General features: G+C 42.6%; 1 protein-coding gene across 1 annotated transcript in view; it reads right to left on the bottom strand.

Moving 5' to 3' along the window:
• Positions 1-21,114, bottom strand: part of SMG1 (SMG1 nonsense mediated mRNA decay associated PI3K related kinase) — a 64,942-nt gene extending 43,828 nt beyond the window's left edge. Inside the window, exons 1-15 of the mRNA XM_015826421.1 lie at positions 20,999-21,114; positions 11,422-11,585; positions 10,439-10,594; positions 9,318-9,454; positions 8,176-8,234; positions 6,876-7,089; positions 6,041-6,166; positions 5,885-5,957; positions 4,740-4,837; positions 4,004-4,177; positions 3,067-3,291; positions 2,103-2,204; positions 1,586-1,855; positions 1,267-1,397; positions 100-261 (exon numbers count right to left, since the gene is read on the bottom strand). Coding sequence (XP_015681907.1) covers positions 100-261; positions 1,267-1,397; positions 1,586-1,855; positions 2,103-2,204; positions 3,067-3,291; positions 4,004-4,177; positions 4,740-4,837; positions 5,885-5,957; positions 6,041-6,166; positions 6,876-7,089; positions 8,176-8,234; positions 9,318-9,454; positions 10,439-10,594; positions 11,422-11,585; positions 20,999-21,114 — 2,207 coding nt within the window. The remainder of the gene's footprint in view (positions 1-99; positions 262-1,266; positions 1,398-1,585; positions 1,856-2,102; positions 2,205-3,066; positions 3,292-4,003; positions 4,178-4,739; positions 4,838-5,884; positions 5,958-6,040; positions 6,167-6,875; positions 7,090-8,175; positions 8,235-9,317; positions 9,455-10,438; positions 10,595-11,421; positions 11,586-20,998) is intronic.
• Positions 21,115-25,297: the final 4,183 nt, after the last annotated feature.

Genomic DNA, 25,297 nt, shown 5'->3' with positions numbered 1-25,297 from the left:
TTCCTTCCCTACCCTTTTTTCTCATGCTATTGATCTTTAATTAGTATTGATCATTTTATTAGAGAAACATTATTTTGACCGGATGAAACTACTAGTCACCTGGTATCGTGGGTCAGGTTATCCTTTTTAAGTAAAAGTCCCAGGAGGTTTACAATGATAGAGAAATGTTTCTTTGTAGCTGTGGTCACAGTGCTTATGACAGCCCCATCAAACAAAGAAGGAGACGAGGAGCTGAGACTGCTAGATATGAAATGGTCGTGCCTGGAAAAGGGAAGAAGAATTAGATTTTAGTCATACAAACCAGGCTAAATGCTGTATATTTGGGGAGGCAATGTGTGTTGTGGTAGCCTGATAGTGTTAAATGTCAAAATTGTTGAAGCCCGAAGCGCTACATTTCCATAGAAGACTATGTTACTATCTTCCTTTGCTACCTTCTAAGAATGCAGCATTGAGAGGTCCCACTATGTAGACCAGATCAAGAAATCAACTCCCCAAGAAGGCTGTATAAACAGAATCTTGCCCATTTGACTCTGCTTTATTTCCCCCCCCCTCCCCAGCTTCTCTTATACTCATGTAAATTAGGGGTGTTATAATAATAATGATGATAAAGTTGGAAGGGACCTCGAAGGTCATCTAGTCCAACCTCCTGCTCAGGCAGGAAACCCTATACCATTTTGGACAAATGGCTGTCCAGTTTCTTCTTAAAAACTTCCAGTGTTGGAGCATTCACCACTTCTGGAGGCAGGTTGTTCCACTGGTTAATTGTTCTAACTGTCAGGAAGTTTCTCCTTAGTTCTAGGTTGCTTCTCTCTTTGGTTAGTTTCCACCCGTTGCTTCTGATTTAAGCCATATTTTCCCCTTATAACCTTGGCAATAGGTCTGAAACTTCTCCCTTACTGTGTGCATCAATCTTCCCCCTTATCAATACTGTTTCTTCTCTCTTGAAAGGCTAATTCTTGACAACCGAGCATCTCATTTCCTTCACCAAGAAAAAAAAACCATGCAGAAACTAAACATCCTGTTTAATTCTTAGAAAAAGGTATGAGCAAAGCCTTGGTTATCTTTTTGCTCCAATAATCCTTATTATTTTGCCACAGGGATCTCACAGTGCATCCTCTCTTATCAAATAAGGGAGATCCTAGAGATCACGCAAGGACTGTTTTTAAGAGTTCAGGAGGATCTCCCGCTAGGGGAACAAAATTGAAATCATTTGTAAACTGATTTAAGTACCACAGTTTCTTATTTAAAGAACAAACTCCTTCGCACCTGGTGCAGTGTGAATAGAGGGTGTACAGCACTGCATACTGGACAGCTGGAAAGTGAACGGCTATGTCACCGTGGGCAACCATCAAATTCTTGCTCAGCAAAGCAAAGACCGTAGGGGACAGAGCCCACATCTGAAAAACAAGCCGTAGTAGAACGTAAAGCATATATCGAAATTACAGTGGTACTCCTTCCTGCCCCTCACCCACAAAAGTGCATTTACTCTGCACGATGAGTGCAAGGCTGCTTTATGTTTGCCACAGCCCCATCAGTTTGGAAACTCAAAAATCGTCCGTACCCCAACGGCGGAGATAAAACTCACCCCAATCAACGAATTTTTGGCGTTTCCAATTGTGGTCAGTGCGCTGAGATCAAATATGACAACAAATTTTGCATTGGCCACATCAAAGACGTGGTTCTTGAAAGCATCGTGGAGAATTTCCGAACAAGCTTCGGGAAGCTGCAGGCTGCAAAGGAGACTATTCAAGGCGCAGGCCATTTCGCCCAGGATCAACCTGTAGGCCGTTTCCAAAACGGGAATGTTCTTTAAGCTTAGCACTGCTTGATATACGGCGTGTGCGGCAGCGACAACCTTGAAAACAGAAAAATACAACGCGTCAAGAAGGTTCCTGCCCGTTAGAAACGTTTCCTGTAACTCACACTGATTCAAGACATACTTCAAACTAGTTAAGTTTCCTTCCCTGTAGGTGTGATGTCTCAACTGAGATTGATTTGCTGAGAATAAAATGGTAGGGGTTCTCTTAATTTAAAGGTTATTCTTAAAACAAAATCTCCTAAGGGTTCATTCCGTGTGGCGTGAAATTTAATTTGCTGCTTACCTCTTTTTCCTTATGGTAGCGGAGCATAAGCAGCTTAGATTCTGGTATAAACAATTTCTCTATAAATGACGATGGAAGTTTTGTATTTATTTGTTCAACGATCTAGGCAAAAAAAAAAAAGAGGGCATTAATATTTCACGAGTCAACTTTCACTTTGACTGAAAACCTGGATTGTGAATTGTTTAAAATGTTGTTCCCCCTTAAACCAGTGTGTTTCTTTAGTTATTCATCAAACGAAAAGTTATTCATCCAAGTTACAAATGTAAAACTAAAATGTGACAGAGATGACAGGCACTTTAGTGCACTTTTGCACACACCCCTTGGGAACCTCTTAAATATGGGATGAGGTCCACAAACGTTAAGTTGGAATAAAAACTATGAAAGTTAGTAGCTTTTATCTATCAAATCCCACTTTTCCTTGAAGGAAAATCTAAGGCAGCCCTTTCAGATGCTCTTAGCAAACGTGCTCCCCTTATTTTCTGATTATACTAGCAGGAGAGGATTTCTATTTGGCTGGCTAATTCTTTAAAAAAATGTATTTTTACAGGTCCTACCCATAGTTTTCAAGGACCTGTGAAACATAATTCAATAATAATCACTGGCATCAAACTATACCGAAGCATATTTTGTACATATTCCCAACTGGTCTTGTTATTAGTGTTATGTCCAGTAGGAAAATATATTGTTTTTCTTTATTATGTAGAGAATATAATTTGTACAGCACTGACAGCGTATCCTAAAGGAATTGTTCATCCTGACAAGAAAAACCCCACTTTTAATAGATAGCAAACATTAATTTGTTTAAGGCCATAACATGTCTCTCTTAAAACGCAAACAAAGCCAAAGGATTAACTTTATTTTTCCAATCTACGTTTTTGGGGTTTTTTTAATCACTCCTGCTCTTACATTTTTAAACAAACAAAACTGTGTCATTAAATGCAGATATTATGAGGATTGTATGTACCAGCATCAATAAGTTCAACACCGAGATGATATAATCAGTACCACAAATCTGACAATTTTCAAGCTGATCTAATCCATAGGTGATGATCATATCACAATGTATAGTCATGCTGGGATCCAGGCTGCCAAGGAGGACACCGACACATTCATCGGCAGCAGTCAAGACGGTCTCAGAAAAAAAGACCTGGTTTGCAGCTGTCACACACCTCATTACTCTGTACAAAACCTGGGAGGGGGGGGAAAGAAAAAAGATAAGTCAGTTACAATGAAAGTACACACCATGTCATCCCTCTGAACTCATGCTGTCCATCCGAAGGTCTTTCGATCAAGCATGTCCAAATTTTTGTTAATATACGCTATGTGTGTAAATCACCATAGAACGCAGGCCGGATGCATCATAGCGAAACCACATGGCAAAAAGGTCGCGACACGTCACGTGACGCGAGTTTGACACCCCTGCCATAGAAGCAACGACAACTCTATCTCCCAATCTAAGCTCATCTCAGCAAAATCTTTGGGATGAATCAGCTGTTTAATTGCAACAGATACCCAAACTCATGACTGAACTGCCCTAAAAGATTTTTCTGTGGCGGCCGTTAAGCAAGTGCCACGGTCGTTAAGCAAACTAACGGTTCGCTGTGGGCGTGGTTTTGCAGAAAAGCGTCTTAAAACGCGGTCATGTGACTGTGGGATGCTGCAAAGGGTTATAAATGAGGCCTTGGCATTTTGAATCCCAGTCGTTAAGTAGCCCCAAGGTAAAGTCTGTTGCAACTTTGAACAGCCATGTTGGGGACTACATATGCACAGTAAGGTGTGTGAGATGAAAGCAACACGTTTCCAGGTTCACACCGGAAACGGAAAGTCACGATTATTAAATGTTTAGATTAGCTTGGCATCATTTGCCAACGAAACTGCTCAACCGCGTGAAGGAGACGTACGTCAGTTACGTATCCTTCAGTAATCGGTGGCCCCCGAATGGGGCTGAACCGCTCCCCGATACTCCTCACCACCGTGCTGAACACGCGAAGCAGGGCTGCCAGTTTGGGCAGCGAAACAGAAGGAGGAGGGATATCTTCATCAACGGACTCTCCGGAAGCGACGTGGCCGAGGTCCTACGTGAAGAAAAAAAAACATATAAAGATGGTCCTCATTGTGGTTGTGCTCAGAATTGCAGCCTGTGGGAGTCTGTAACCTTGAGGGACGAAGGATACGGCTCGGGACCTCCTTAAGTCTTCAAATCTCCCTGCTTTCTTTTCATTTATATGCAGTCGATAAAGCTCCTACCGACCTTTTTAAGTTCTATAGGAGCTTAGCAAATGTGTGTTTAAAGTAGTGTTTCTCAATCTTGTCCATTTTAAGACGTGTGGACTTCAACTCCCAGAATTCCCCAGCCAGCAAGTTAAAGGTGCCATGGTTGAGAAACGCTGGCTTGGGCTACTCTTGTGGGTAACTTTAAGGAACAAATCAAATATAATAGCAAATAATTCGTGACATAAAGGGGTAGAGAGGACCCTTTTCCAAGAGTGAAAAAAGATCCTTCAGGGAATTAGCTACAGGGTTCACAGTACTCACTACACTTCCTGACAGAGACACAGGCAAGAACGCGAGTTACTCCCTAGAAAGTATCTCACTTTTTCCCCAGCATTTATTCCGATTCAAGACAGGTGGCATTACCTCGGCATAAGCTTCCATATCCTCTAGAAACTGACCCAGCAGTGTGGTAGAAAAGGCAAGGTCAGCTACCCAGAATGGTTCCAAACTCTGTAACCATCCTATAAAAAAGTGCCGGAGCAATGAAAAAGAAAAAGATTGAAGCTACGTCTGGTTAATCTAAAAACAGTGGCATAAAAATTAAGCAAGCAAAACTACCAGCGCTAACAAACCATGCATCGCGTGTAAACAGCTGTGCAGAAAAAAAAAATACTAGCTACATTTTAGTTAGCAATCTCTATACTGGTATAAATAAACTATGATTTTGGCAGGCAACGGCTTTAGAAATCAATGTTACACCTATTATAGCTATTCAAGAGGAGGGAGGGAGGGAGGGAGGGAGGGAGGAAGGAAGGAAGGAAGGAAGGAAGGAAGGAAAGAAGGAAAGAAGGAAAGAAGGAAAGAAGGAAAGAAGGAAAGAAGGAAGGAGAGGGAGGGAGGGAGGGATGGATGGAAGGAAGGAAGGAAGGAATGGAGGAAGAGGACCCGGTAGGATTCTGATCAAAATGAAATTTAGTGTGCCCAGATTTTTTTCAACAAGCTGAAATGTTTAATTGAAACCGGGCAAGCAACATTATTTTCTTTTCATGCACTATCTCAGTGGTGGCGAACCTATGGCACGGGTGCCAGGGGAGGCACTCAGAGCCCTCTCTGTGGGCACGCGCGCCATCACCCCAGTCCTAGGCGTTCAGCTGGGTTTCATAAAACCTTTTCGCTTTAGGCATCCGCCGCCATGTGCAAAAAAAAAAAAGGTTCAATCAATCAGTCAATTTCAACTTCTTGGAAAAAAAAAAGATCTTGCAAAGTTGGAATTGAACTTTTTAGTCCCACCCAGTCTGCCGTTACCACCGCAGCCACGTCCAGCCAATGGGTCACGCCCAGCCAATGGGCCACACCCACCCAATGGGCCACACCCACCCGCCACCCGGCACCCGACGATGCATAAGTGGGTTTTGGGTTGCAGTTTGGGCACTCGGTCTCTAAAAGGTTCGCCATCACTGCACTATCTGATGTAAAGCATGTATTAGAAATAACTCTTGATCTTCCCAAAGGAAATCAGAGCCTGTTACATGGCCATCACATGAAGTTATTTTATTGTTCAGGCTTACCTGAGACTTGCTGGGTCAGAGAAGGTTTTTGAGTGTGATCAATATGCCACCCAACTAATATGTCAACTGTGTCCTTGGAAAGCAATACACAAAAGTTAATCCACCTGCAACACATCATGGGCCCGTTAAGACGCGAAGGGAGGGCCAGGCTCTTACCCTAAAATTAGTGCTGAAAATGTGAGGATAACAACGAGACACAAGAAGGATGCACTTGACACATTTACACAGCAGTTCGGGTGTATCCACATTCTCTAGGATAGACTGCAGGCTAGTCATGACGAGCTTTGAGAGAGAGAGAGAAAAAACACAGTTCTGTAAATCCATGCAAAACAAGCATGGCTACCGCTATCAAAAAAGCAATTAAATAAATCAGAGATGGATGCAGTTTTTGTTGTATAATTCACAAAAGTCACTCAATCCACTAAAAAGCACAACTCTAATTGTCAGCAGCCAGGATTTCAGAAAAGCTGCTTGCAAAGTTAGGATGAGCTGCCCTTTATGCCTGTACTTTTGATACTCTATTCCAGTGTTTCTCAACCTTGACAATTTTAAGGCATGTGGACTTCAACTCCCAGAATTCCACAGCCAGCAATGCTGGCTGTGGAATTCTGGGAGTTGAAGTCCACATGCCTTAAAATTGTCAAGGTTGAGAAACACTGCTCTATTCCATGTCTCTAGGTCAGGGGTAGGCAACCTTGGCTCTTTTATGACTCGTGGACTTCAACTCCCAGAATTCCTGAGCCAGCATAGTCGAAGTCCACGAGTCATAAAAGAGCCAAGGTTGCCTACCCCTGACCTAGGTCTTTTGTATTTTTTAAAAGATAGATGGATAGATGGATGGATGGATGGGATGGACAGATTCCCACTGACTAATAATCTCTCGTTCATTTGCATGTCATTAGCCAAACAGAAACTTTTACTTAGACACAAGCTGGGACTTAGACCTTTGTTTGAAAAGCAAAACAATCTCCAAGAAAACTTTGGTTCTCACTTGCATTACGGATGAAAAGGCTTTCTTCTCTCCCACAGTCTCCAGCGCCTTGTAACTTGCGCACAAGTAAAGCAGTTTAACTTCATCTTTAGTGGAGGAACTAAATTTGCTAAAAATCCATTTAAAGATCTTCTCAGCTTCGTAGCTCAAAGAAGCGCAAAGAAGGCCCAGACAGCAAGCCCCCTCCTGTCTCAATTCTTGAAGCAATTTGCTACTGCATTGATGAAGAGGAAGAAGAAGAAGAAAAAAAATGGTTACGAAATAAAGCACGTGACAAACCCAGCCTGGAATTAAAATGATCGTTAGAGCTCCCGAAGGTTGGTTTTGTGAAAACGACAGAAACTACGAGGAATGCACTCACACATCCAAGTCAGCATCTCATTCACACAGATATAAATTCCCATTTATACATAAAGGCAGTCCTCGACTTAACAACCATTCATTTAGTGACCGAAGCCACAACAGCACTGGAAAAAAAGTGACTTACGACTGGTTGTCACACTTATGACCATTGCAACATCCCCACGGTCAAGTGATCAAAACCTGGGCGCTTGGCAACTGGCATGTACTTATGACGGTTGCCGTGTGTCACGACGTCACGTGATCGCCCTTTGCAACCTTCCCAGCCGGCTTCTGACCAGCAAAGCCAATGAAGACAGACTTGCCTAGCAACTCCATGATTCACGGAATAACTGCAGGGATTTACTTAACAGCCGGCCCAAAAGGTCGTAAACTGGGGTGTTAACTCGCTTATCTGCCTTGCTTAGCAACAGAAACGTCGGGCTCAGTTGTGGTCGTAAGTCAAGGACCCCCCTGTACCTTCTTACGCCCGTCCTTGCCCCCTCAGATCAACCAACAGCTTTGGAGCCATTTTCCTGCTGATGGTTTGTGCCAAGCGCTCAGAACAATCTGATCGGAGGAAAGAGGATTCCTGGACACTTTTCGATCGCTTCTTTCCTCACGCTGGCTAAAAGGAGGCGCAGAATCCATCGATCTTTTTAGGAGAAATGCCAGAACGTTCCGCCCCCTGGGGATCGTGTCATTTTGGGGACAGCACAGCTTGGCAGTTTTCAGATGATCCCCTAAACTGGCTTGTTTCGGGTCCAGGTTAAACCCTCAGAATAGCTTTGAGTGACCTCCAGTTTGGAGGATGTTCTTCCAGAAGCTGCCACGCCATCTGTCGGAAACGGCGCGCTCCGAAGGGGAAACGGAACGCTGCCGAAATCCCCAGAGCGGCCCGTTCCCAGAGGGGCTGGGTCAGAAATGACCACCCTTCCAACGCCGACTTATTCCAACTTACCTTTCATTAAGCACATCGTGTATGGCAGTCAAGATATTATCCAGTTGTTTAACAAGTACCTGCAAGAATCAACATGGAAAAGTTTCACTAACAGGGTGGACTGCAGTGCAAATTCAGGCTGTCTTCTCAAAAGTGTTTCTCAAAAGGTAACTGGACTGGTTGTTTTTTTTCCCCTTGAGGAAGAAGAAGAAAAAGTTTTGTTTCCTGTCCAAGAAGCTTCATCCCCGCCATCGGAACCGATGAAGCTTCTTGGCAACTGCTACCACGGTTTATTTTCTATCCGCTGGTCCAACTGGCGATCCGTTGCTACCTGAACTCAACCGCCAAGCCAGGACAGCTCAGAATATAAATGCCTGTTTGTGAGACATGAGCTGGTTTTGGCCTTCGGCGTTCGTGGGTCCAGCTTTTTTTTTTCCTCCCTCCACCTCCCTTCATCTCTTTAGCATGTCAGCATCTTTTATATATAAGCTGGAGGATAAAAATAGAATTCTTGACTCTCGCTAAAAATGATAGACAAATAAGTAGTCCTTGACACAACCATTCATTTAGCGAGCATTCACAGTTATAACAGCACGGGGAAAAGGGACTTGGGACCAGTCCTTGCACTTACGACCGTTGCAGAATTCACGATCAAAATTTGGGCACTGGGCAAATGTCATGCAATTTAGGAGGGTTGCAACATCCTGGGGGGGGGGGGTCAGGCCGTCGCCTTTTGTGACCTTCCCAGCTGACTTCTGAGCAGTCAATGGGGGAAGCAGGATTCATTTAACGACCGGGTGATTTGCTGAACTGCAGTGATCTGCTTAACAACGGTGGCAAAAACGTGTGTGTGTGTGTGTGTGTGTGTGTGTAAAATCAAGCCCAACTCACTTAACCACCACCTTGCTTAGCAATGGACGTTGTGGCCTCAATTCTGGTTGTGAGTCAAGGACCCCCTGTACTACACAAAGGCTACACCAGAAGGCTACACCTTCCTGGAAAAAAAGGGCAAAGGTAGACAATTCCAGCCTTGTTATGAAGAAACCTGCAGGATCCTTAGCGTGAAGGCACCAGGAGGAGTCGGGCTTAAAGCAAAGGGGCGCTTAAGTCAAGAGAAAAGAAAAAGAAAAAGAAAAAGAAAGCCATGTATGACAATACTTAACCAGTTTGTTCTCTGGTTGCTGAATAAACTCTTTCAGTTGCTTTACAGTAGTCAGTCTTCGATCTCTGTCATCTTCCCGAGTAATCCTCCGCAGAAGATTTGACAGTCGAGACTCATCAGAGTAAGACAATGATCGCTCTAGAAATTGAGATAAGGGCACAGGCATGTCCTTCTCTCCCAGAACCGGACCAATCCCCGTCATAATAAACCATCAATCCCCGTGGAAACAGAGCTGCTGCTTTTAGTTCACTTTGCCACAGCTAATGGTAAACAGCTTCCATCAACTTCGCTGCGGGACTTTTGCTCAGAAAGAAACCAAAATCTGTAAAAAAGGGGCCACCTACTAAAAAAACACCCTTTTATTACAATGTTCTCAGGGCAACAGTTCACTTAGGAGAGAGCTGGAAGGGACCTTGGAGGTCTTCTAGTCCAGCCCCCTGCTCAAACAGGAGAACCTACACCAGCTCAGACAAGTGACTGTCTAGTCTCTTCTTAAAGACCTCCAAGTGATGGAGCGCCCACGATTTCTGGGGGTAAGCAGTTCCACTGGTTAATTGTCCTCACTGTCAGGAAGTTTCTCCTTAATTCTAAGTTGTTTCTCTCTTTGATCAGTTTCCAACCATTGTTTCTTGTCCTGCCCTTTGGTGCTTTGGTGAGTAATGTGACCCCCTCCTCTTTGTGGCAGCCCCTCAAATACTGGAATACTGCTATCATGTCTCCCCTGTTTCTTCTTTTCTTTAGACTAGCCAGACCCACAGCCGTTCTTCGTATGTTTTAGCCTCCAGGCCATGGATCATCTTAGTTGCTCTTCTATGAATTTTTTCCAAACTCTCCACATCTTTTTTGTGATAGGGTGACCAAAATTGGCTGCAGTATCCCAGGTGTGGCCTCACTAGGGTTTTATAAAGTGGTACCAATACCTCGCATGATCTCGATTCTATGCCTCTGCTTATACTTGAAGTAAAACAAACCGTAGTATGATTATATTCAATATTAGAATTTTATATTTTCAAGCCCTTGACGTGGTTCTAATTTTAAGGAGACATTTCCGATGCTTACTTGTAATAATAAAACCAACTCAAAGCAACGTCCCATTTTTCTACCGGCACACGCGGTCCTTACCCTGTGTTTTCCTCATGTCTTTTGCGACTAAAGCACGATTCCCATGCTGAACACTGGTAAAATCAGGATTGGTCACATTGTTAACTCTCAGCTCTTGCCCCAACGACTTCCGACCATAAGCATTTTCCCCAGATCCTCCATTGACACTGTAGCCACCTGGATTAAAACCAGTTTGTTTGTTTTTTAAAGGAAAGCATTAGAATCGCTTGAAAATTACACAGTGTCCTACAGCAGAAGCTGGCAATGTTTTGGGGGTGCACCATTGGTCAATAATGTTAGGTCCTAATGTTCCAAGCATATCTGGCCCCCAAATTAAAAATACTTTGTAGCCTCCTCCAGGAAACAAGGCAAGACAGAAAGTGGTTGGTATTTCAATATTTTTTTTTTAACCTTGCTATTTAAAAAAAGGTTTCCACCAGTGGTGGGATTCAGCCAGTTCGCACCAGTTTGGAGACAAATAAATAAATGATTTTTTTTTGTTTTCTTGAAAGTTAAATAAGAAAAAAAAAACCCATTTTTACACAAAGACCTTTTTTATAGCCTATCCTTAACAGAGGTACGATAGATCGACTTATGACCATAATTAAATCTGGTAACTAGTGTCAAAAATCACGACAATCATGAAGTGGTTTATCCTCAGCGGTGGGATTCAGCCGGTTCGCACCGCTTCGGCAGAACCAGTAGTTAATTTTTTGTTGCCCAGGCCCAGAATGGACTTCCGGAAGCGGCATCCACGCATCTATTTGAATCCCACCACTGGTTTCCACCTATAAAAATCATTTCGCTAATTATCAGGGATGTGATTCAATTACCCCATCTTTAACAACATGCGACATAGCACAATAGTGATTCCCATAAAAGCTGACCAGAGGCTTGGGTGACAGCCATGAAACTCATGGGTGACAGCCATGAGTTAATATCCAGACTAACTCATTTCTTTTACAGCCCTAACTGCTTCATATCAAATATGATCCTCTTTGTACCTTTTTCTTCATTCTGGAGGTCAGTGGAGACTCTGATATCATCATGTCTATGTCGAGACACCACCGTTGAATTGGAAGGTTGTAATCCATAGGAGGAAGAACTACTCCGGTCTCTGGATGAAGAGTATTTTAAATTCTCTTGGTCAGCTGATTGATTGTCACTTCTGTAAGAAGGAAAAGTCTGTGAGGTGCTTTCAAACTTTGGCCCTTAAGAGTTGGGTGTACGTTTAGAATATCCGATGTCATTAATTAATTAATTCAATCCATCATTTCCTGCTCATCTCAGCACAAGGCGACTGTAGGTGGCTTACAACATTAAACATATCTAAACCAAAAGGGCTGAATAATAAAACAACAAAAAATAAATAAGATAACAAGTCAAACTTACGAATCTTCCTTAGAGATAACAAATTGATTAATAATAGTTCTTCATTATGTCCTAAGATGGACAAAAAACCAATGATTTATTACCACTTGTGCAGGTGGTAGGAGGAACATCTGAGCCAGGAAGACACTATTTTTTTAATTTTGGCCAAAAAGACTAGTATGAAGAGCTCTTCTATGCATTAAGAAGCAAATGGACCACGAGCAGAATAAAACTAGAGGGCATCCCCTTCTTAAAAAGTTCACTCAGCTGCTTCTCAAATATGGATCCAGTGTTCCTAGCATTTATGCTAGACCAGTGTTTCTCAACCTTGACCATTTTAAGGCATGTGGACTTCAACTCCCAGAATTCCACAGCCAGCAATGCTGGCTGTGGAATTCTGGGAGTTGAAGTCCACATGCCTTAAAATGGTCAAGGTTGAGAAACACTGTGCTAGACACTCTTTCTTCTGCAATCTTTTCACCCGCCCACTGTAGAGAATAATTCAACAAGGAGCAGCTTCAGAACATCCCATTGTGACAAGAAACATTGCAGAAGGGGAAAAAATGCTGTATTATTACCTAGAGGGTTAAAACACACCCTCTTTCGGCTCACTGGGCCCCTGGTGTGAGAACAAGATCACTGTGCAAAGATATAAGGCAGGGACATTATTAAACAGCCCTACTGGGTCATTTTCCAAGAAAGCAGCAGAGCTGTTTACATACTAGCCTGTATCAACACTGACGTCAGCACAAATGTACACAGTTTTACAGACAAACTAGCAAACATCACTGGATATTCTGACAGCTTTCAGCAAGGGGATAGGTTTTGCAGTTTGTGTCCCCTGGGACTTGATAACATGGATGCAGAAGTATTATAGAATTCCATTTTATAATTATGCAGGAACATTTTCTTATTATGAATAACACCGTGAATAAATAAGGAACCCCTTTTAAGTTTCCTTCTTTTAAGTCTGCTATAAAAAATACATAGCCAAATATTCTTTGTATGCTAGTTTCCGAGAAAGGCACAATACATATTTTTTTTCATGCCATTTCAAGTTAACTCATCACAACATCAAACTATGCCACGCATAAATAAATAAACAGTTGCTCAGAGGATAAGGTAACCCACAGATCTATTAATTTTCATATATTCAAAGCCATAAAATGTAGGTCATGTACTATAATGCACGTGTATCCCATATCTCATTAAAAAAATCAACATGAATATTAACGGCTTTCAGAATCGAAAATAGCTAACACATAAAGCTGCCTTAATCAAGGGATGATGGTGATGATGTTGATGGTGATGATTAGGCCAGATCACTGGAAAGGACTTGATAGATGGTAAAAAGGCTAAATCCAGTGTAAACATCTGGCTTGATTGTGCAAAGAACCATAATAAATAAGGGGCTTTATTTTTATTTTTTTAATTAAATTTATTATGGCCACCCCTCCAGAAGATTGGGCAGCTCACAAAATCCAAATGTACCAATAAAACAGTTTAAAAAACGAAACGAAACAGGGCAGCCTGAACTAAAATCAACCACAAACAATTAAAACACACACAGACACACAACCCTGAGGCCTGGGAACAAAGCCTCCCAGAACTGTAGTAGAGTTGGCACAATATGCATATGGGGAGGGGGAGAAATGCTGTTTCAGAGGGCAGGGGCAACAACAGGAAATATCGGTGGAGAAACGAAAGCCAATGCAAGCCGTCACTTTCAAGAGGTGTGGAAATACTAAAAGTTTCAAAACCCTCATTTTGTCTCAATATACCCAACAGAGAGCGTTCGGTTGGGTATATAGTATACACCAGGGGTAGGCAACCTTGGCTCTTTTATGACTGTTGGACTTCAACTCCCAGAATCCCTGAGCCAGCCATGCTCAGGGGAAAGGGAGAGGTTTCTAAGCTGAGCCATGCTGGCTCAGGAATTCTGGGAGTTGAAGTCCACGAGTCATGAAGGGGACCATAGTTCCCCCATACTGGCTCAGGAATTCTGGGAGTTGAAGTCCACGAGTCATGAGGGGGCCATAGTTCCCCATGCTGGCTGAGGAATTCTGGGAGTTGAAGTCCACGAGTCATGAAAGGGACCATAGTTGCCCCATACTGGCTCAGGAATTCTGGGAGTTGAAGTCCACGAGTCATGAAAGAGCTAAGGTTGCCTACCCCTGGTATAGATAGATAGTGGGCAGATAACGTTCCCAACTGCAGCCACACCTTGCTAATAATCCTGAAACTGAATGAGAATTTCTGAATACGATGCAGAGGAGAGAATCACACAGCATGACAATAAATTTGGTTTCTTTGGTTTGGTTTCGGAATGACCGTGTACAAATCGGTAGCAGTGGCTTATTGGAAAAAAAAGGTTAAAATAAACCACAGCTTGATATTAATAAAATGTAGGACTCTAGCCATATTTTGGTATCATACAAACTGTCACCATACAATGGACATGTTTTTATTTATACTGAGGATTTGTTTAATCTCCATAAATGTAGAATATTTAATCAAAATAGCCTAATGTCATTTTTTTTTACATATAAAACAGGGCCATTGCAGGACCTGTCATATACATAATCTACACACACCACTAAGCTGTAACGTTATAGATCAACCAAATGCCTAGGTTCATATATGACATGCGACGCCAAGACATATGAATGGCTTAGTATGATAACAAGAGTGCAGCCCCCGTTAAAAGGGAACTAAATATGTATGGTGGTGTACACGTGTTTTCCTACACACAACATTGCAAAAATCACGTGGTGTTGCAGACAGACAATGGAAAACAAATACTTCTAAGAAGCTTAGGCTGTAAAGCCATCTACTTACTAACAGCCCAAACTGGTGCAATTACATAGTGGGCAAAACCTCACTGACTAATTACTAAAGTAGGCAAAACACATTTCATTTTCAAAAGCCTCATTTTTGACAGCGAAAATGCACTTTCAGGCTTGAAAGTCTTTATTCTGAGGCTGGGGTACTTGGGGAGGGGGGGAGATACTTCTCATGCTTGGAATGAAGTCTTTCATACTTGAAATGTTTCAGAAGGAGCTCTTTGGCAGGCCTCTATTAAGCAGCCATCCTAAATCACAGCCTGAATCAAATTAAAGACAAATAATGCTTTATATTTCCCCCTCCGGACCCCAACTCAAGCAAATTCAAATTAGGTGAGGTTCTATGAAAGTTTTACTAGCTTTGTGAAGTTGTCTAACTAGAGAAATAAAAGCCAGATTATGAGCCAATTTAAACTGCACGATGGAAAAATTAATAATTCACTAACCTAGCTACAGCTGGAGTATTTCCTGAAATCTCAAATCTAAAGACTTCATTTCCCATGTGCTTTCGGGTTTTTTTTTGGGGGGGGGGGGTTTGCAACACCTGACGGAGTCCACCTTGGTGGAACAGCTGTGTTACTCAACTACAGCCCCATCTACCATCTATCCCGTCAGTTTAAAAATAGTTTCAACAGAAACAGTGCAACATCGTGGAGGCGAAACATGCAAAGTCTGGTTTCAGACAGCAGGGGAAAGAAACAAATCCGTCTAACCACACGAAATATTAGAATTGGGTGGGGAACCTATGGATTCTCTAGATACAGGTAGTCCTCGACATACGATCACGATAGAGTCCAACATTTCGGTTGCTAAGCAAGACAGTCATTAAGGGAGCTTTGCACCATTTTATGACCTTTCTTGCCAGTGTTAAGTGAATCCCTGCAGTTGTGCAAGTTAGTGACACGGTTGTAAAGTGAATTCTGGCTTCCCCGATGACTTTTTGCTTGTCAGAAGGTCACAAAAGGGGATCGTATGATTCTAGGACACTGCAACCGTCATAAATATGAACCAGTTGCCAATCATCCGAATGTTGATCATGTGACCCTAGGGATGCTGCAACGGTCATCTGAAAAATGGTCCATAAGTCACTTTTGTTGTAACTTGGAATGGTTATTAAACAAATGGTTGTAAGTCAAGGATTACCGATATTGCTGAGGCAGAATTCCCAGCAGTTCATTCAGCGTGGCCAGGGGTAGGCAACCTTGGCTCTTTTATGACTCGTGGACTTCAACTCCCAGAATTCCTGAGCCAGCATGGGGGAACTATGGCCCCTTCATGACTTGTGGACTTCAACTCCCAGAATTCCTGGGAGTTGAAGTCCATGAGTCATAAAAGGGCCAAGGTTGCCTACCCCTGAGCATGGCCAATGCTGCCAAGAAAGTCACATGGACACATCCATGTAATCACCTGGAATCAAGGAAATCTCTATCCCTTCATTTCAATCCTATTAGCATCCTATAACAATTATAAAGAAAATCACAACCTGGAGCGTTAATGTATGTTTTTAAAAGTTTACCCCTTGGAAAGTACAATGGGAAAAAAAATTCTAGAGTCAAAATCCAGTTGACCATTTTAAGCTTTTAAAAAAAAAATTCCTTTCAATATCGTGCTCTCCACCAAGTCACCAGGCAGGCATGAGTCCACAAGAGAAGTGAAAGGGCACCAAGTAATAAATTCTGTTCTCTCCAGCCTTCTTCCTTTAATAGCATGAAGTGCGAGAGAAGTTCTGATGTACATTCCTACAGATTCCAATCTGAAGCCTGTCTGGCAATGCTGGAAGTAGAAAGCTGGGACCAGAATTCTAAAAGGCGTAAAAAGATGGATGCCACAAGAAAATCCTGCACTTACAATACATTAAAATTGGAGCTGCATTTCTTACACACACACACACACACCCTCTCTCTCTCTCTCTCTCTCTCTCCCTCTCTCTCTCCCTCTCTCTCTCTCTCTCTCTGTATTCTGAACAAGAGTTGGTTCTGAAACAATAACGACTTCAAACTTGATAAATTTAAATTGCATTCAGAGATATTCTTAACTGCATTACAATAACAGTTGTGTTGATACCTGTCTACCATTTAGTCTCTTAGTTTATAGGGACAAGTCAGCCATATTCTTCATTCTTTACTTTCTTTCCCCCCACCCCAAAAAAGTTATTGACCTCCAGCTGCTACCTTACAAATTGCCTTAATTATGATTTAACTTTTAACGTGCCAGTTTTAGGGGGGATTTCTATTTTTTTTTTTTTTGCAATTTTAAATCATTTGGACAGCATTATACTGTATCATTTAACAATGAAATTCTTTTGATGTATGTCTAGGTCAGGGGTAGGCAACCTCGGCTCTTTTATGACTGGTGGACTTCAATTCCCAGAATTCCTGAGCCAGCATGGCTCAGCTTGGAAACCTCTCTCTTTCCCCTCAGCATGGCTGGTTCAGGAATTCTGGGAGTTGAAAGTCCACGAGTCATAAAAGAGCCAAGGTTGCCTACCTCTGATGTAGGTGTATATCTAGAATTCTGGCAGCTAAAGTTTGCACATTTTGCAAAGATTGAGAAGTCAGCTAATAAGCACAGTCGCGTTAGCAACTTCTTGACTTAACAACCGAGTTGCCGATCTCAATTGTGGTCACTAAGTAAGGAAGATCTTGTGATGCCGGGCCGGCTGAATATCTACATAGATCAGGGGTGTCAAACTTGCCACATCACGTGATCTGTTGCGATGTATCGCGACTTTTTTCCCATTGCCGGCAATGGGGTGGGCGCGGCTTCCGTAGGATGAAACCGGCCCATGGGGCCAGCAGTTTGACACCCCTGACATAGATGTATGCTTTCAAGTGTTCCAGGGCTTTGTAATGGCGAATCTCTGTATCTGAAATAAATCTAGCTTTATATGTTTGAAAAATCAATGTATACTTTGGATTGTAATTCTATTTTTATTGTTTTGAGAGAGATTTATCTTTTATGGCTTTATTGCTTTTAAGGTTGCAAGCCGTGCAGTCACTCTGAAACAAGGTGGGTGGCAAACAATTTAATAAATAAAATAAATACACAATACTTCAGAAAGAAGTTCTGGAGTCTATCAGAAAACTCAAAAGAATTGTCAAGGCTCCAGAATTCATGCCTTTAATTGTACATACAGTAGGAAACAATGAGATTGTGTTGGCCGATGGTTAGATTCACATGTCATTCTAAGCCATAACAATGCTTTAGAATCTGCAATGGCTGGGTTCACCATAACACATGAAACCAAACAACAGGCCAGGGGTAGGCAACCTGGGCTCTTTTATGACCCGTGGACTTCAACTCCCAGAATTCCTCAGCCAGCCATGCTGAGGGGAAAGGGAGAGGTTTCCAAGCTGAGCCATGCCGGCTCAGGGATTCTGGGAGCTGAAGTCCACGAGTCACAAAAGGGCCAAGGTTGCCTACCCCTGCACCAGGCACATCATATTATGTCTCTAGTGAGTGAAACCAACCAGTCCCCCACCAAAAACCCATCTTTTAAAAATAAAAAAACAGAACTAGTGATATAGTTTGTCTGGCCCTAAGATAATTCTTTAACCCAACTGCATAAAAGATGTAGCCCACAGACCACATGTGGCCACCCAAAACATTCTGATCCTTTTTAAAAGCTACCTTAGTCATCCATTTCCCCCTCTGGAAACCCCACAAGATCAGGCTCATTGGGGACCTTCTCACTTTTGAAATGCAGACCTTAACATGTCAGACCAAGCTTACTGTGGCTTTTGAGCCAACCATGGTCTGAACCCCTGTTCCAGCGGATAGACCACTAAAATATATCTTACTTTAAAAACACAAACCTTTAGAAGACTTTGGACTTCCCCCCCAGAACCCACCCATGCATCCATTTCCAGGCACCCAAGGAGAGGTGGGCCTTAAGTTTCTTGGACAAGTAAATCACCAGGCTACATCAAGGAATTTTCAAAAGTAGATCATGATATCACAAAAGGACCTGCTCTTACATAATAGTTTGAAAAAAAAAAAAAAAGCTCAAGGTTATGCCTGCAAGCGTAAGGGATATTTTAATTTGATTTTAATTTGATTTTAATTTGGTTTTTAACATAATTTTAAAAAGAAACGGCAAAAAATCAATATTTCATTTTAATTGTATTTTAAACTTAGTATTTGGTATGGTTTGTCTGTTTTTTAACTTGCTGTAAGCCGCCCTGAGTCCGCCAGGAGAAGGGCGGGGTATAAATTTAATAAAACCTAAAACCTAATCACTGGGATCTTAAAATAATATAAAAGCTGTTTGTGGGGTTATATTTTCTCTCAAAGCAAAATTGGTTTTTGTTTTTATATATCTGAATTGTCTATGTCCGTGTCAAATGACAAATCTAACAAATTGTTCCAGACAGGGATGCCTTTTCTATGTTATCACAAGTTTGCAGCAGTGTGTTTCTTTAAAAAAAAGAAGTATGACTCTACAAAAAAAGGAAAAAAAGGAGCCTTAACATCTAGCAAACACACTACCTCACTGACATTCTCCTTCCCATAAAGCTATCAACAAGTTATCAACTAGGCAACAAAGTTGCAAAGACGAAAGTCCTGTGAAATTATTCAAGCCATCCGACAGCCCCAATTTAAAAAAAAAAAAATCCCAATTCATATTAAACATCCTGCAAAATAAAACTGAAATACGACTGATATTTTCTGCGTTGTCTAAATATTTCATATTTGGAAATATTTCCAGGGAGACAGCGCTGATAGTTTGTTACAGCAAAACTGTAATTTTTACCACCTTTTAGAAACAAATAGGAAAGATGCTGCTGCACTTCCATCAAATATTACTCCCGGTTGGAAGTTTCCTAGAATTACAATCAAGAAAGACAGGTCTTTCTCAGCATTTTAAATCTCTCATATAGTTTTCCCTCTCCCTGTAACAGTCTTCTTTTAAAAAAAAAAATGCCTTATGCTTTGTCCTGGTCTCTCACCCATCCCAAACGCAGCACAGTAAGCTAGATAACAGGAAACAGGAACCACACAGAGCTCTGTGTACAACAGACCCACAACAACGTTGCAGAAGCAATCCTTCTGTGAAAAGGCCTAGTTAAAAGCACAGAAGAGGAAGAGTGAAAGAAAAACCTTCTGAATCACCTCTCTCGCAGACCTGAGTAGCTCCACTTGGCCAACTTTACATGTACACTTTCGAAATATACCTGCCCAGGTGCATAACCATAAACGAAAGTAACTCCTAAGGCTCGTAACCCAAAACAACCTGCCTGTTTGTCCAGCTTCCCCAAGGTTGAAGCTCTACTCATCCCATGGGCAACATCTCCCCCAGTCTCCCCTTTCCACACCCAACAAAACCTACAGAAGGGGAAAATCCAACCCTTTTTAAACATATCCCTTGCTTGGAGGAAAAGCTGCCAACGAGGAAGGAATCGCCACCCTAATCTATGGAGATTCTCAATCATCCAAGTCATCATTGTCCCAAAGGTGCTTTGTTTTTGGGTGTTTTTTTTTGTTTTCTTCCAAAAAGGCAACTGGACTCTTTTGGGGTGTTTCCCCCCTCCCCAAAAAAACGATTCACTTCTGATCCAAGAAGCTTCTTCAATTCAGTTCAGTCCAGAAGAAGCTTCTTGGAGGAGAAACTAAACCTGTTTTGGGGGGGTGGGGGGGAAACACCAAGAAAGTCCAGTTGCCTTTTGGAAAAAGAAAAGGCACCTTATTGGGACTACCCTAGTCAAGGTTTTCCCCAAAAAAGGGGAAGGATAAAACGGGCCACGAGTCCCAGGGGACCCTCCACGGCCACACTGACCCCCCCCCCAAAAAAATAAAGCCACCAAACTTTAAAACCCGGCCCTAAAGACCCTTCGGGTTGCAGCCACCCAGCCCACCCACCCCATTTTCTCTCCAGGCCACACACCCAACCTGGCAGGGCACCCAATTAACCAGGTTTAAAGCCAGCCCTGGTTAGCCCCTCCACCCCACCCCACCCGCCCCTGTTCACCACTGGGACGAGGCTCCTAACACAACGACACCCCCCCACCCCCTTTTGCTCCAGGCAAGGGGGAAAACCCGGGGGTGGCCCAGAAAAGAGGGCGGGGGGGCGTGTGGGGAGAGGGCTGCCCCTCCCCCCTCCTTGGACCCCCCTCCCCCCATTAAGGAGGAATTGAAGCCCTGTCCGGCCGGGGGTGGCTCTAGGGCCGGGGAAGGCGGCAGGCCGCAGAAACGGGCGCCGCCTTCCCTTCCCTTCCTTCTCCTGCTGTCAGGGCTGGCCCAGGCCGAGGGGGCACCCCGGGCCTACCCAGGCGGGCCTCCCCCTGCCCGGGCCCCGCTTCCTTCCCGCCCTCCGCCCGGCTAGGCCGCGCCTCTCCCGCCCGCCCTCCCTCCCGGCTCGGCGGCCCACCTGGCTTGCCAGTCATTCCAGCTCCGCGGGTGATAGTGCTGCCTGCTGCTGCTGCCGCCGCTGCCGCCGGAGGACGAAGCGCCGCTCAGCCGAGACCCCGGGGCTCTGCGGCTCATTACCTTGCCCGAGACGGCATGGCCGGCCGGGGGGAAGCGGCGCGGGGAGAGGGCGGGGCGGCGGCGGCGGCGGCGGCGGAGGAGGGGAGGAAGCGCGGAGGGGAGCCGAGGGGCGGAAGAGGCGGCGGTGGCGGCGGCGGCGGCGGGGCGGGATTCTCCTCCTCCTCCTTCTCCTCAGGCGCGGCGGAAGGGCGACGGCGACGGCCGCGGCTGCTGCTGCTGCCTTGGCGGCTCCTCCTCCTCCTCCTCCTCCTCTCGCGGCGGCGGCGGGCGGCGGCGGCGGCTCCGATCTAGTCAGGTCTGAGGCAGCGCGCGGGGCATGCCGGGAAGGAAACCGAGGGGCCGCGCGGGGGACGGGCCGCCGCGGAGCACGCCGGGAAAGTCGAGCCGCCGCGGAGCACGCCGGGAGTTGTGGTCCGGAGGGAGCGGCTGCTTGAGTGGGCGTCTCTCCCTCGTGTGGCTGTGTCTGTGTGTATATGTGTATGTATGTATACATGTATATACAGTTGGATGGACAGATAGATAGATATTCAGATAGATAGATGACAGACAGATAGATAGATAGATATGTGTGTATGTGTATATATATAGCTATAAATAGATATGTATGTGTGGATATATATATATGTGTGTGTGTATCTATCATCTCTATATCTATCTACCTATCTCTCTCTCCTATTTATCTACCTTATCTATTATCTATTTACCTAGATAGATAGATAGATAGATAGATAGATAGATAGATAGATAGATAGATAGATAGATAGATAGATAGATTCATAGATAGATAGATAGATAGATAGATAGATAGATAGACAGACAGACAGACAGACAGAATGGATAAACAGATTCAGATAGATAGATAGATAGATAGATAGATAGATAGATAGATAGATAGATAGATAGATAGATAGAATGGATAAACAGATTCAGATAGATAGATAGATAGATAGATAGATAGATAGATAGATAGATAGATAGATAGATAGATAGATAGATAGATAGATAGATAGATAGATAGACAGACAGACAGACAGAATGGATAAACAGATTCAGATAGATAGATAGATAGAATGGATAAACATAGATAGATAGATAGATAGATAGATAGATAGATAGATAGATAGATGATGGACAGACAGAGAGATAGATAATGTGTGCATTTGTATATTCATATACCTATAAATATATATGTATGTGTGGATATGTGTGTGTATATATATATATATATATATATATATATATATATATATATATATCATCTCTCTATATCTATCTACCTATCTATCATCTCTCCTATTTATCTAATCTTATCTATCAATAGATAGATAGATAGGCAGGCAGGCAGGCAGATAAGTATGTGGACAATACAATATACAAGATAAAAAATTAAGATAAAGGCATAATAACATGGGAATAATAATAAAATGAAACCACTGGAAAACACTTGCTGCCCAATGTGCCCTGCACAAGGCTTAATGTTCATGATGATAAAATCATAATATAGATTTTATAGAGTCACAATAGGATAAATGTTATAATTCAGTATCTAAGGAAGCTAACCATCTCACTGCTTCCGGGTTGGGAGCAGATGTTTTCCAATTGTCCTCGCCTCCACGGATCTCCGGAGGCGGGATTTGAACCTGCACCTTTGCTGTCTTCATTAATGCCCTCCAGCTTCTGCTCTGCTGAGTTGACCCACCCCAGTTGTAACTGAGCTCTGGCTTTGCACAACACACTCAAAGCGCAGGGTCAGGCCCTGCTAGGTTGGATGGTTGTGTGGAAGCAGCCACCCAGATTGTTAAACTGAGCACGGTGAAGGTAAAATGGTTGTGTTCACACAATACACAGACACCCCCTTGGAACCCATTCTGGCAAGGTTTCCACTGAGCCACAGTTTGCCTTAGCTTCGGTTGCCAACCAGTGTGATTTGTAAAACAGGCTAGTCTGCTTGCTTACTTCCTTGTTTGTTTTTTAGATGGATGGACGGATGGATGAATAGATGGAAATATAGATTCTAAGATAGAAATAGGTGAAAGAAGAAGGAAAAAAGAAAAAGATTGGGAGGAACTTCATTGTGAACACAGCAACTGTCTTTTCTCAACCCAAGCTTAACCTTTAGTGTGAGTGACTGGGAAAGGAACAGAAGGAAACACTTCATTTTCTATTTAAACTTTTTGCAATGTAGTTCCTGCGCCTGCCAGCAGATGTCTTGATTGGGTTTTTGTTTTATTTTATTTTATTTTATTTGCAGATGAAATTGTAGGTTGCACGGATGCAAAAACTTGGAGCATTAAGGGGCTTAGCATATGTGTAAACATTACCCTACTTGGGGGTACATTATGTAAAGACTCAGTTCCTTCAAGATGTTTTATTTATTTATTTTTAGGTATATTTTATTAATTTTTATAAAATAACGTTCTTTAGCATTTAGCAAACAGCCTGTTGTCTGGATTCATGTGTTTAAAAAACGATCAGTAATAATGAGTTCCTGTATTTTCATAATCGGTATGTTAGTTAATAATATGTTTCTTACATCTTCACTTCGCCAGATAGTCTTCTTCTTACGAATACATATTTAATATTACCTAGTACATATCACATTCCTTTCTCTCTAGCTCGTTTTTCTAGCCATTGATAAATTTTTTCCCATGTTCTAAAGTATACTGAATCTTCTTTCTCTTTTATCTTCAATGTCAATCTATCCATTTCTGCACAATCTAAGATTTTCTTAATTAATCCTTCCTCCGTTAGTAGATTTTCATTTTTCCAAGACGTTTTAAATGCTGCAAAAGATGGAAGGAAAGAGAAGAGGATGGATGGAGGGATGGACGGACAGATGGATGGATGGATGGATGGACGGACTCAGTTACAGTAGTGATGAGAGCACCATTGGAATATTTGGAAATTCAAATTAGGAACAAACACTCATGGATAATATCTCAATATTAACTTGATAGTACAAACAACTGCTTTTATTCTTTTTTTATTATTATTATTAAATTAAATTTATATCCCGCCCTTCTCCTTGCGGACTCAGGGCGGCTAACAATCGATTAAAAAATACACAGATAACAATTACAGGATTAAAATTAATTAAAAGGAAATATTTAAGTATGGTCTAATTAAAATATAATTAAAACCCCCTCTAAAAATTTCTCTGTTGTTTTGCTTTGTTCTGTTTAATTAAAGCCAAATCATAATCACCCCAATGAATTTCACCACAATTATTTACCTAGCCCAGTGGTACAGTTTTGCATCCCAGCCTTTCTTAGATAAATAGGTGTTAAATATCCCACAAGGCCAACAAGGAAGGGCCTAGCTAGATCTTACAGGCAAATTTCAGCTGGACATGTGATCAACTGCTACCATTTAAAATAGCTGTCCATTCCAGGCATCATCTTTTTTTTTTCTTGCACACCTTTGGCTATTTCCTTTTTTAAAAAAAATTAAGTTGCAACTGAGATACCTCTGAAAAGATAATTATTGTCTTCCTACCATCACTACCCCCAAGCAGCTATATATCAGATTACCTATAAACCTCTGCTTAAACTCTTTTGCTCCCCAGCTCATTCTGGGAGTTCAAAAGGTGAGCTGCTAAGCAACTTCTCCCAGAGTAGAGATAATGCTAAAAATAGAATCCTGGGAGTAACTTGGCTTGAGTCAGCCTAAAGGTGGAGAGCTGAGTTTGGGGGCTGCAACATCTGCTTCTGTAGCTTTTGCAGGGTGAGGATTCAAAAACAAAATGCAAGGGGGGGGGTGTCTAGCAGCTTCTCTGGAGCGCTCATGTTCACGGGGAACAGCCATAATAATAACAACAACAACAACAACAACAACAACAAGAAGAAGAAGAAGAAGAAGAAGAAGAAGAAGAAGAAGAAGAAGAAGAAGAAGAAGAAGAAGAAGAAGAAGAAGAAGAAGAAGAAGTAGTAGTAGTAGTAGTAGTAGTAGTAGTAGTTGGGAGGGGACCTTGGAGGTCATCTAGTCCAACCCCCTGCTCAGGGAGGAAACTCTACACCATTTCGGACAAATGGGTGTCCAGTCTCTTCTTAAAAACTTCCAGTGTTGGAGCATTCACCGCTTCTGGAGGCAGGTTGTTCCACTGGTTAATTGTTCTAACTGTCAGGAAGTTTCTCCTTAGTTCTAGGTTGCTTCTTTCCTTGATTATAATAATAATAAAGTT

This window comes from Protobothrops mucrosquamatus, unplaced genomic scaffold (genome assembly GCF_001527695.2).
Source record: "Protobothrops mucrosquamatus isolate PMUCROS unplaced genomic scaffold, P.Mucros_1.0 scaffold_209, whole genome shotgun sequence".
NCBI classification, from domain to species: domain Eukaryota; kingdom Metazoa; phylum Chordata; class Lepidosauria; order Squamata; family Viperidae; genus Protobothrops; species Protobothrops mucrosquamatus.
Note: the sequence above shows the minus strand (reverse complement) of the source record. Positions and strands in the feature narration are given on the sequence as shown.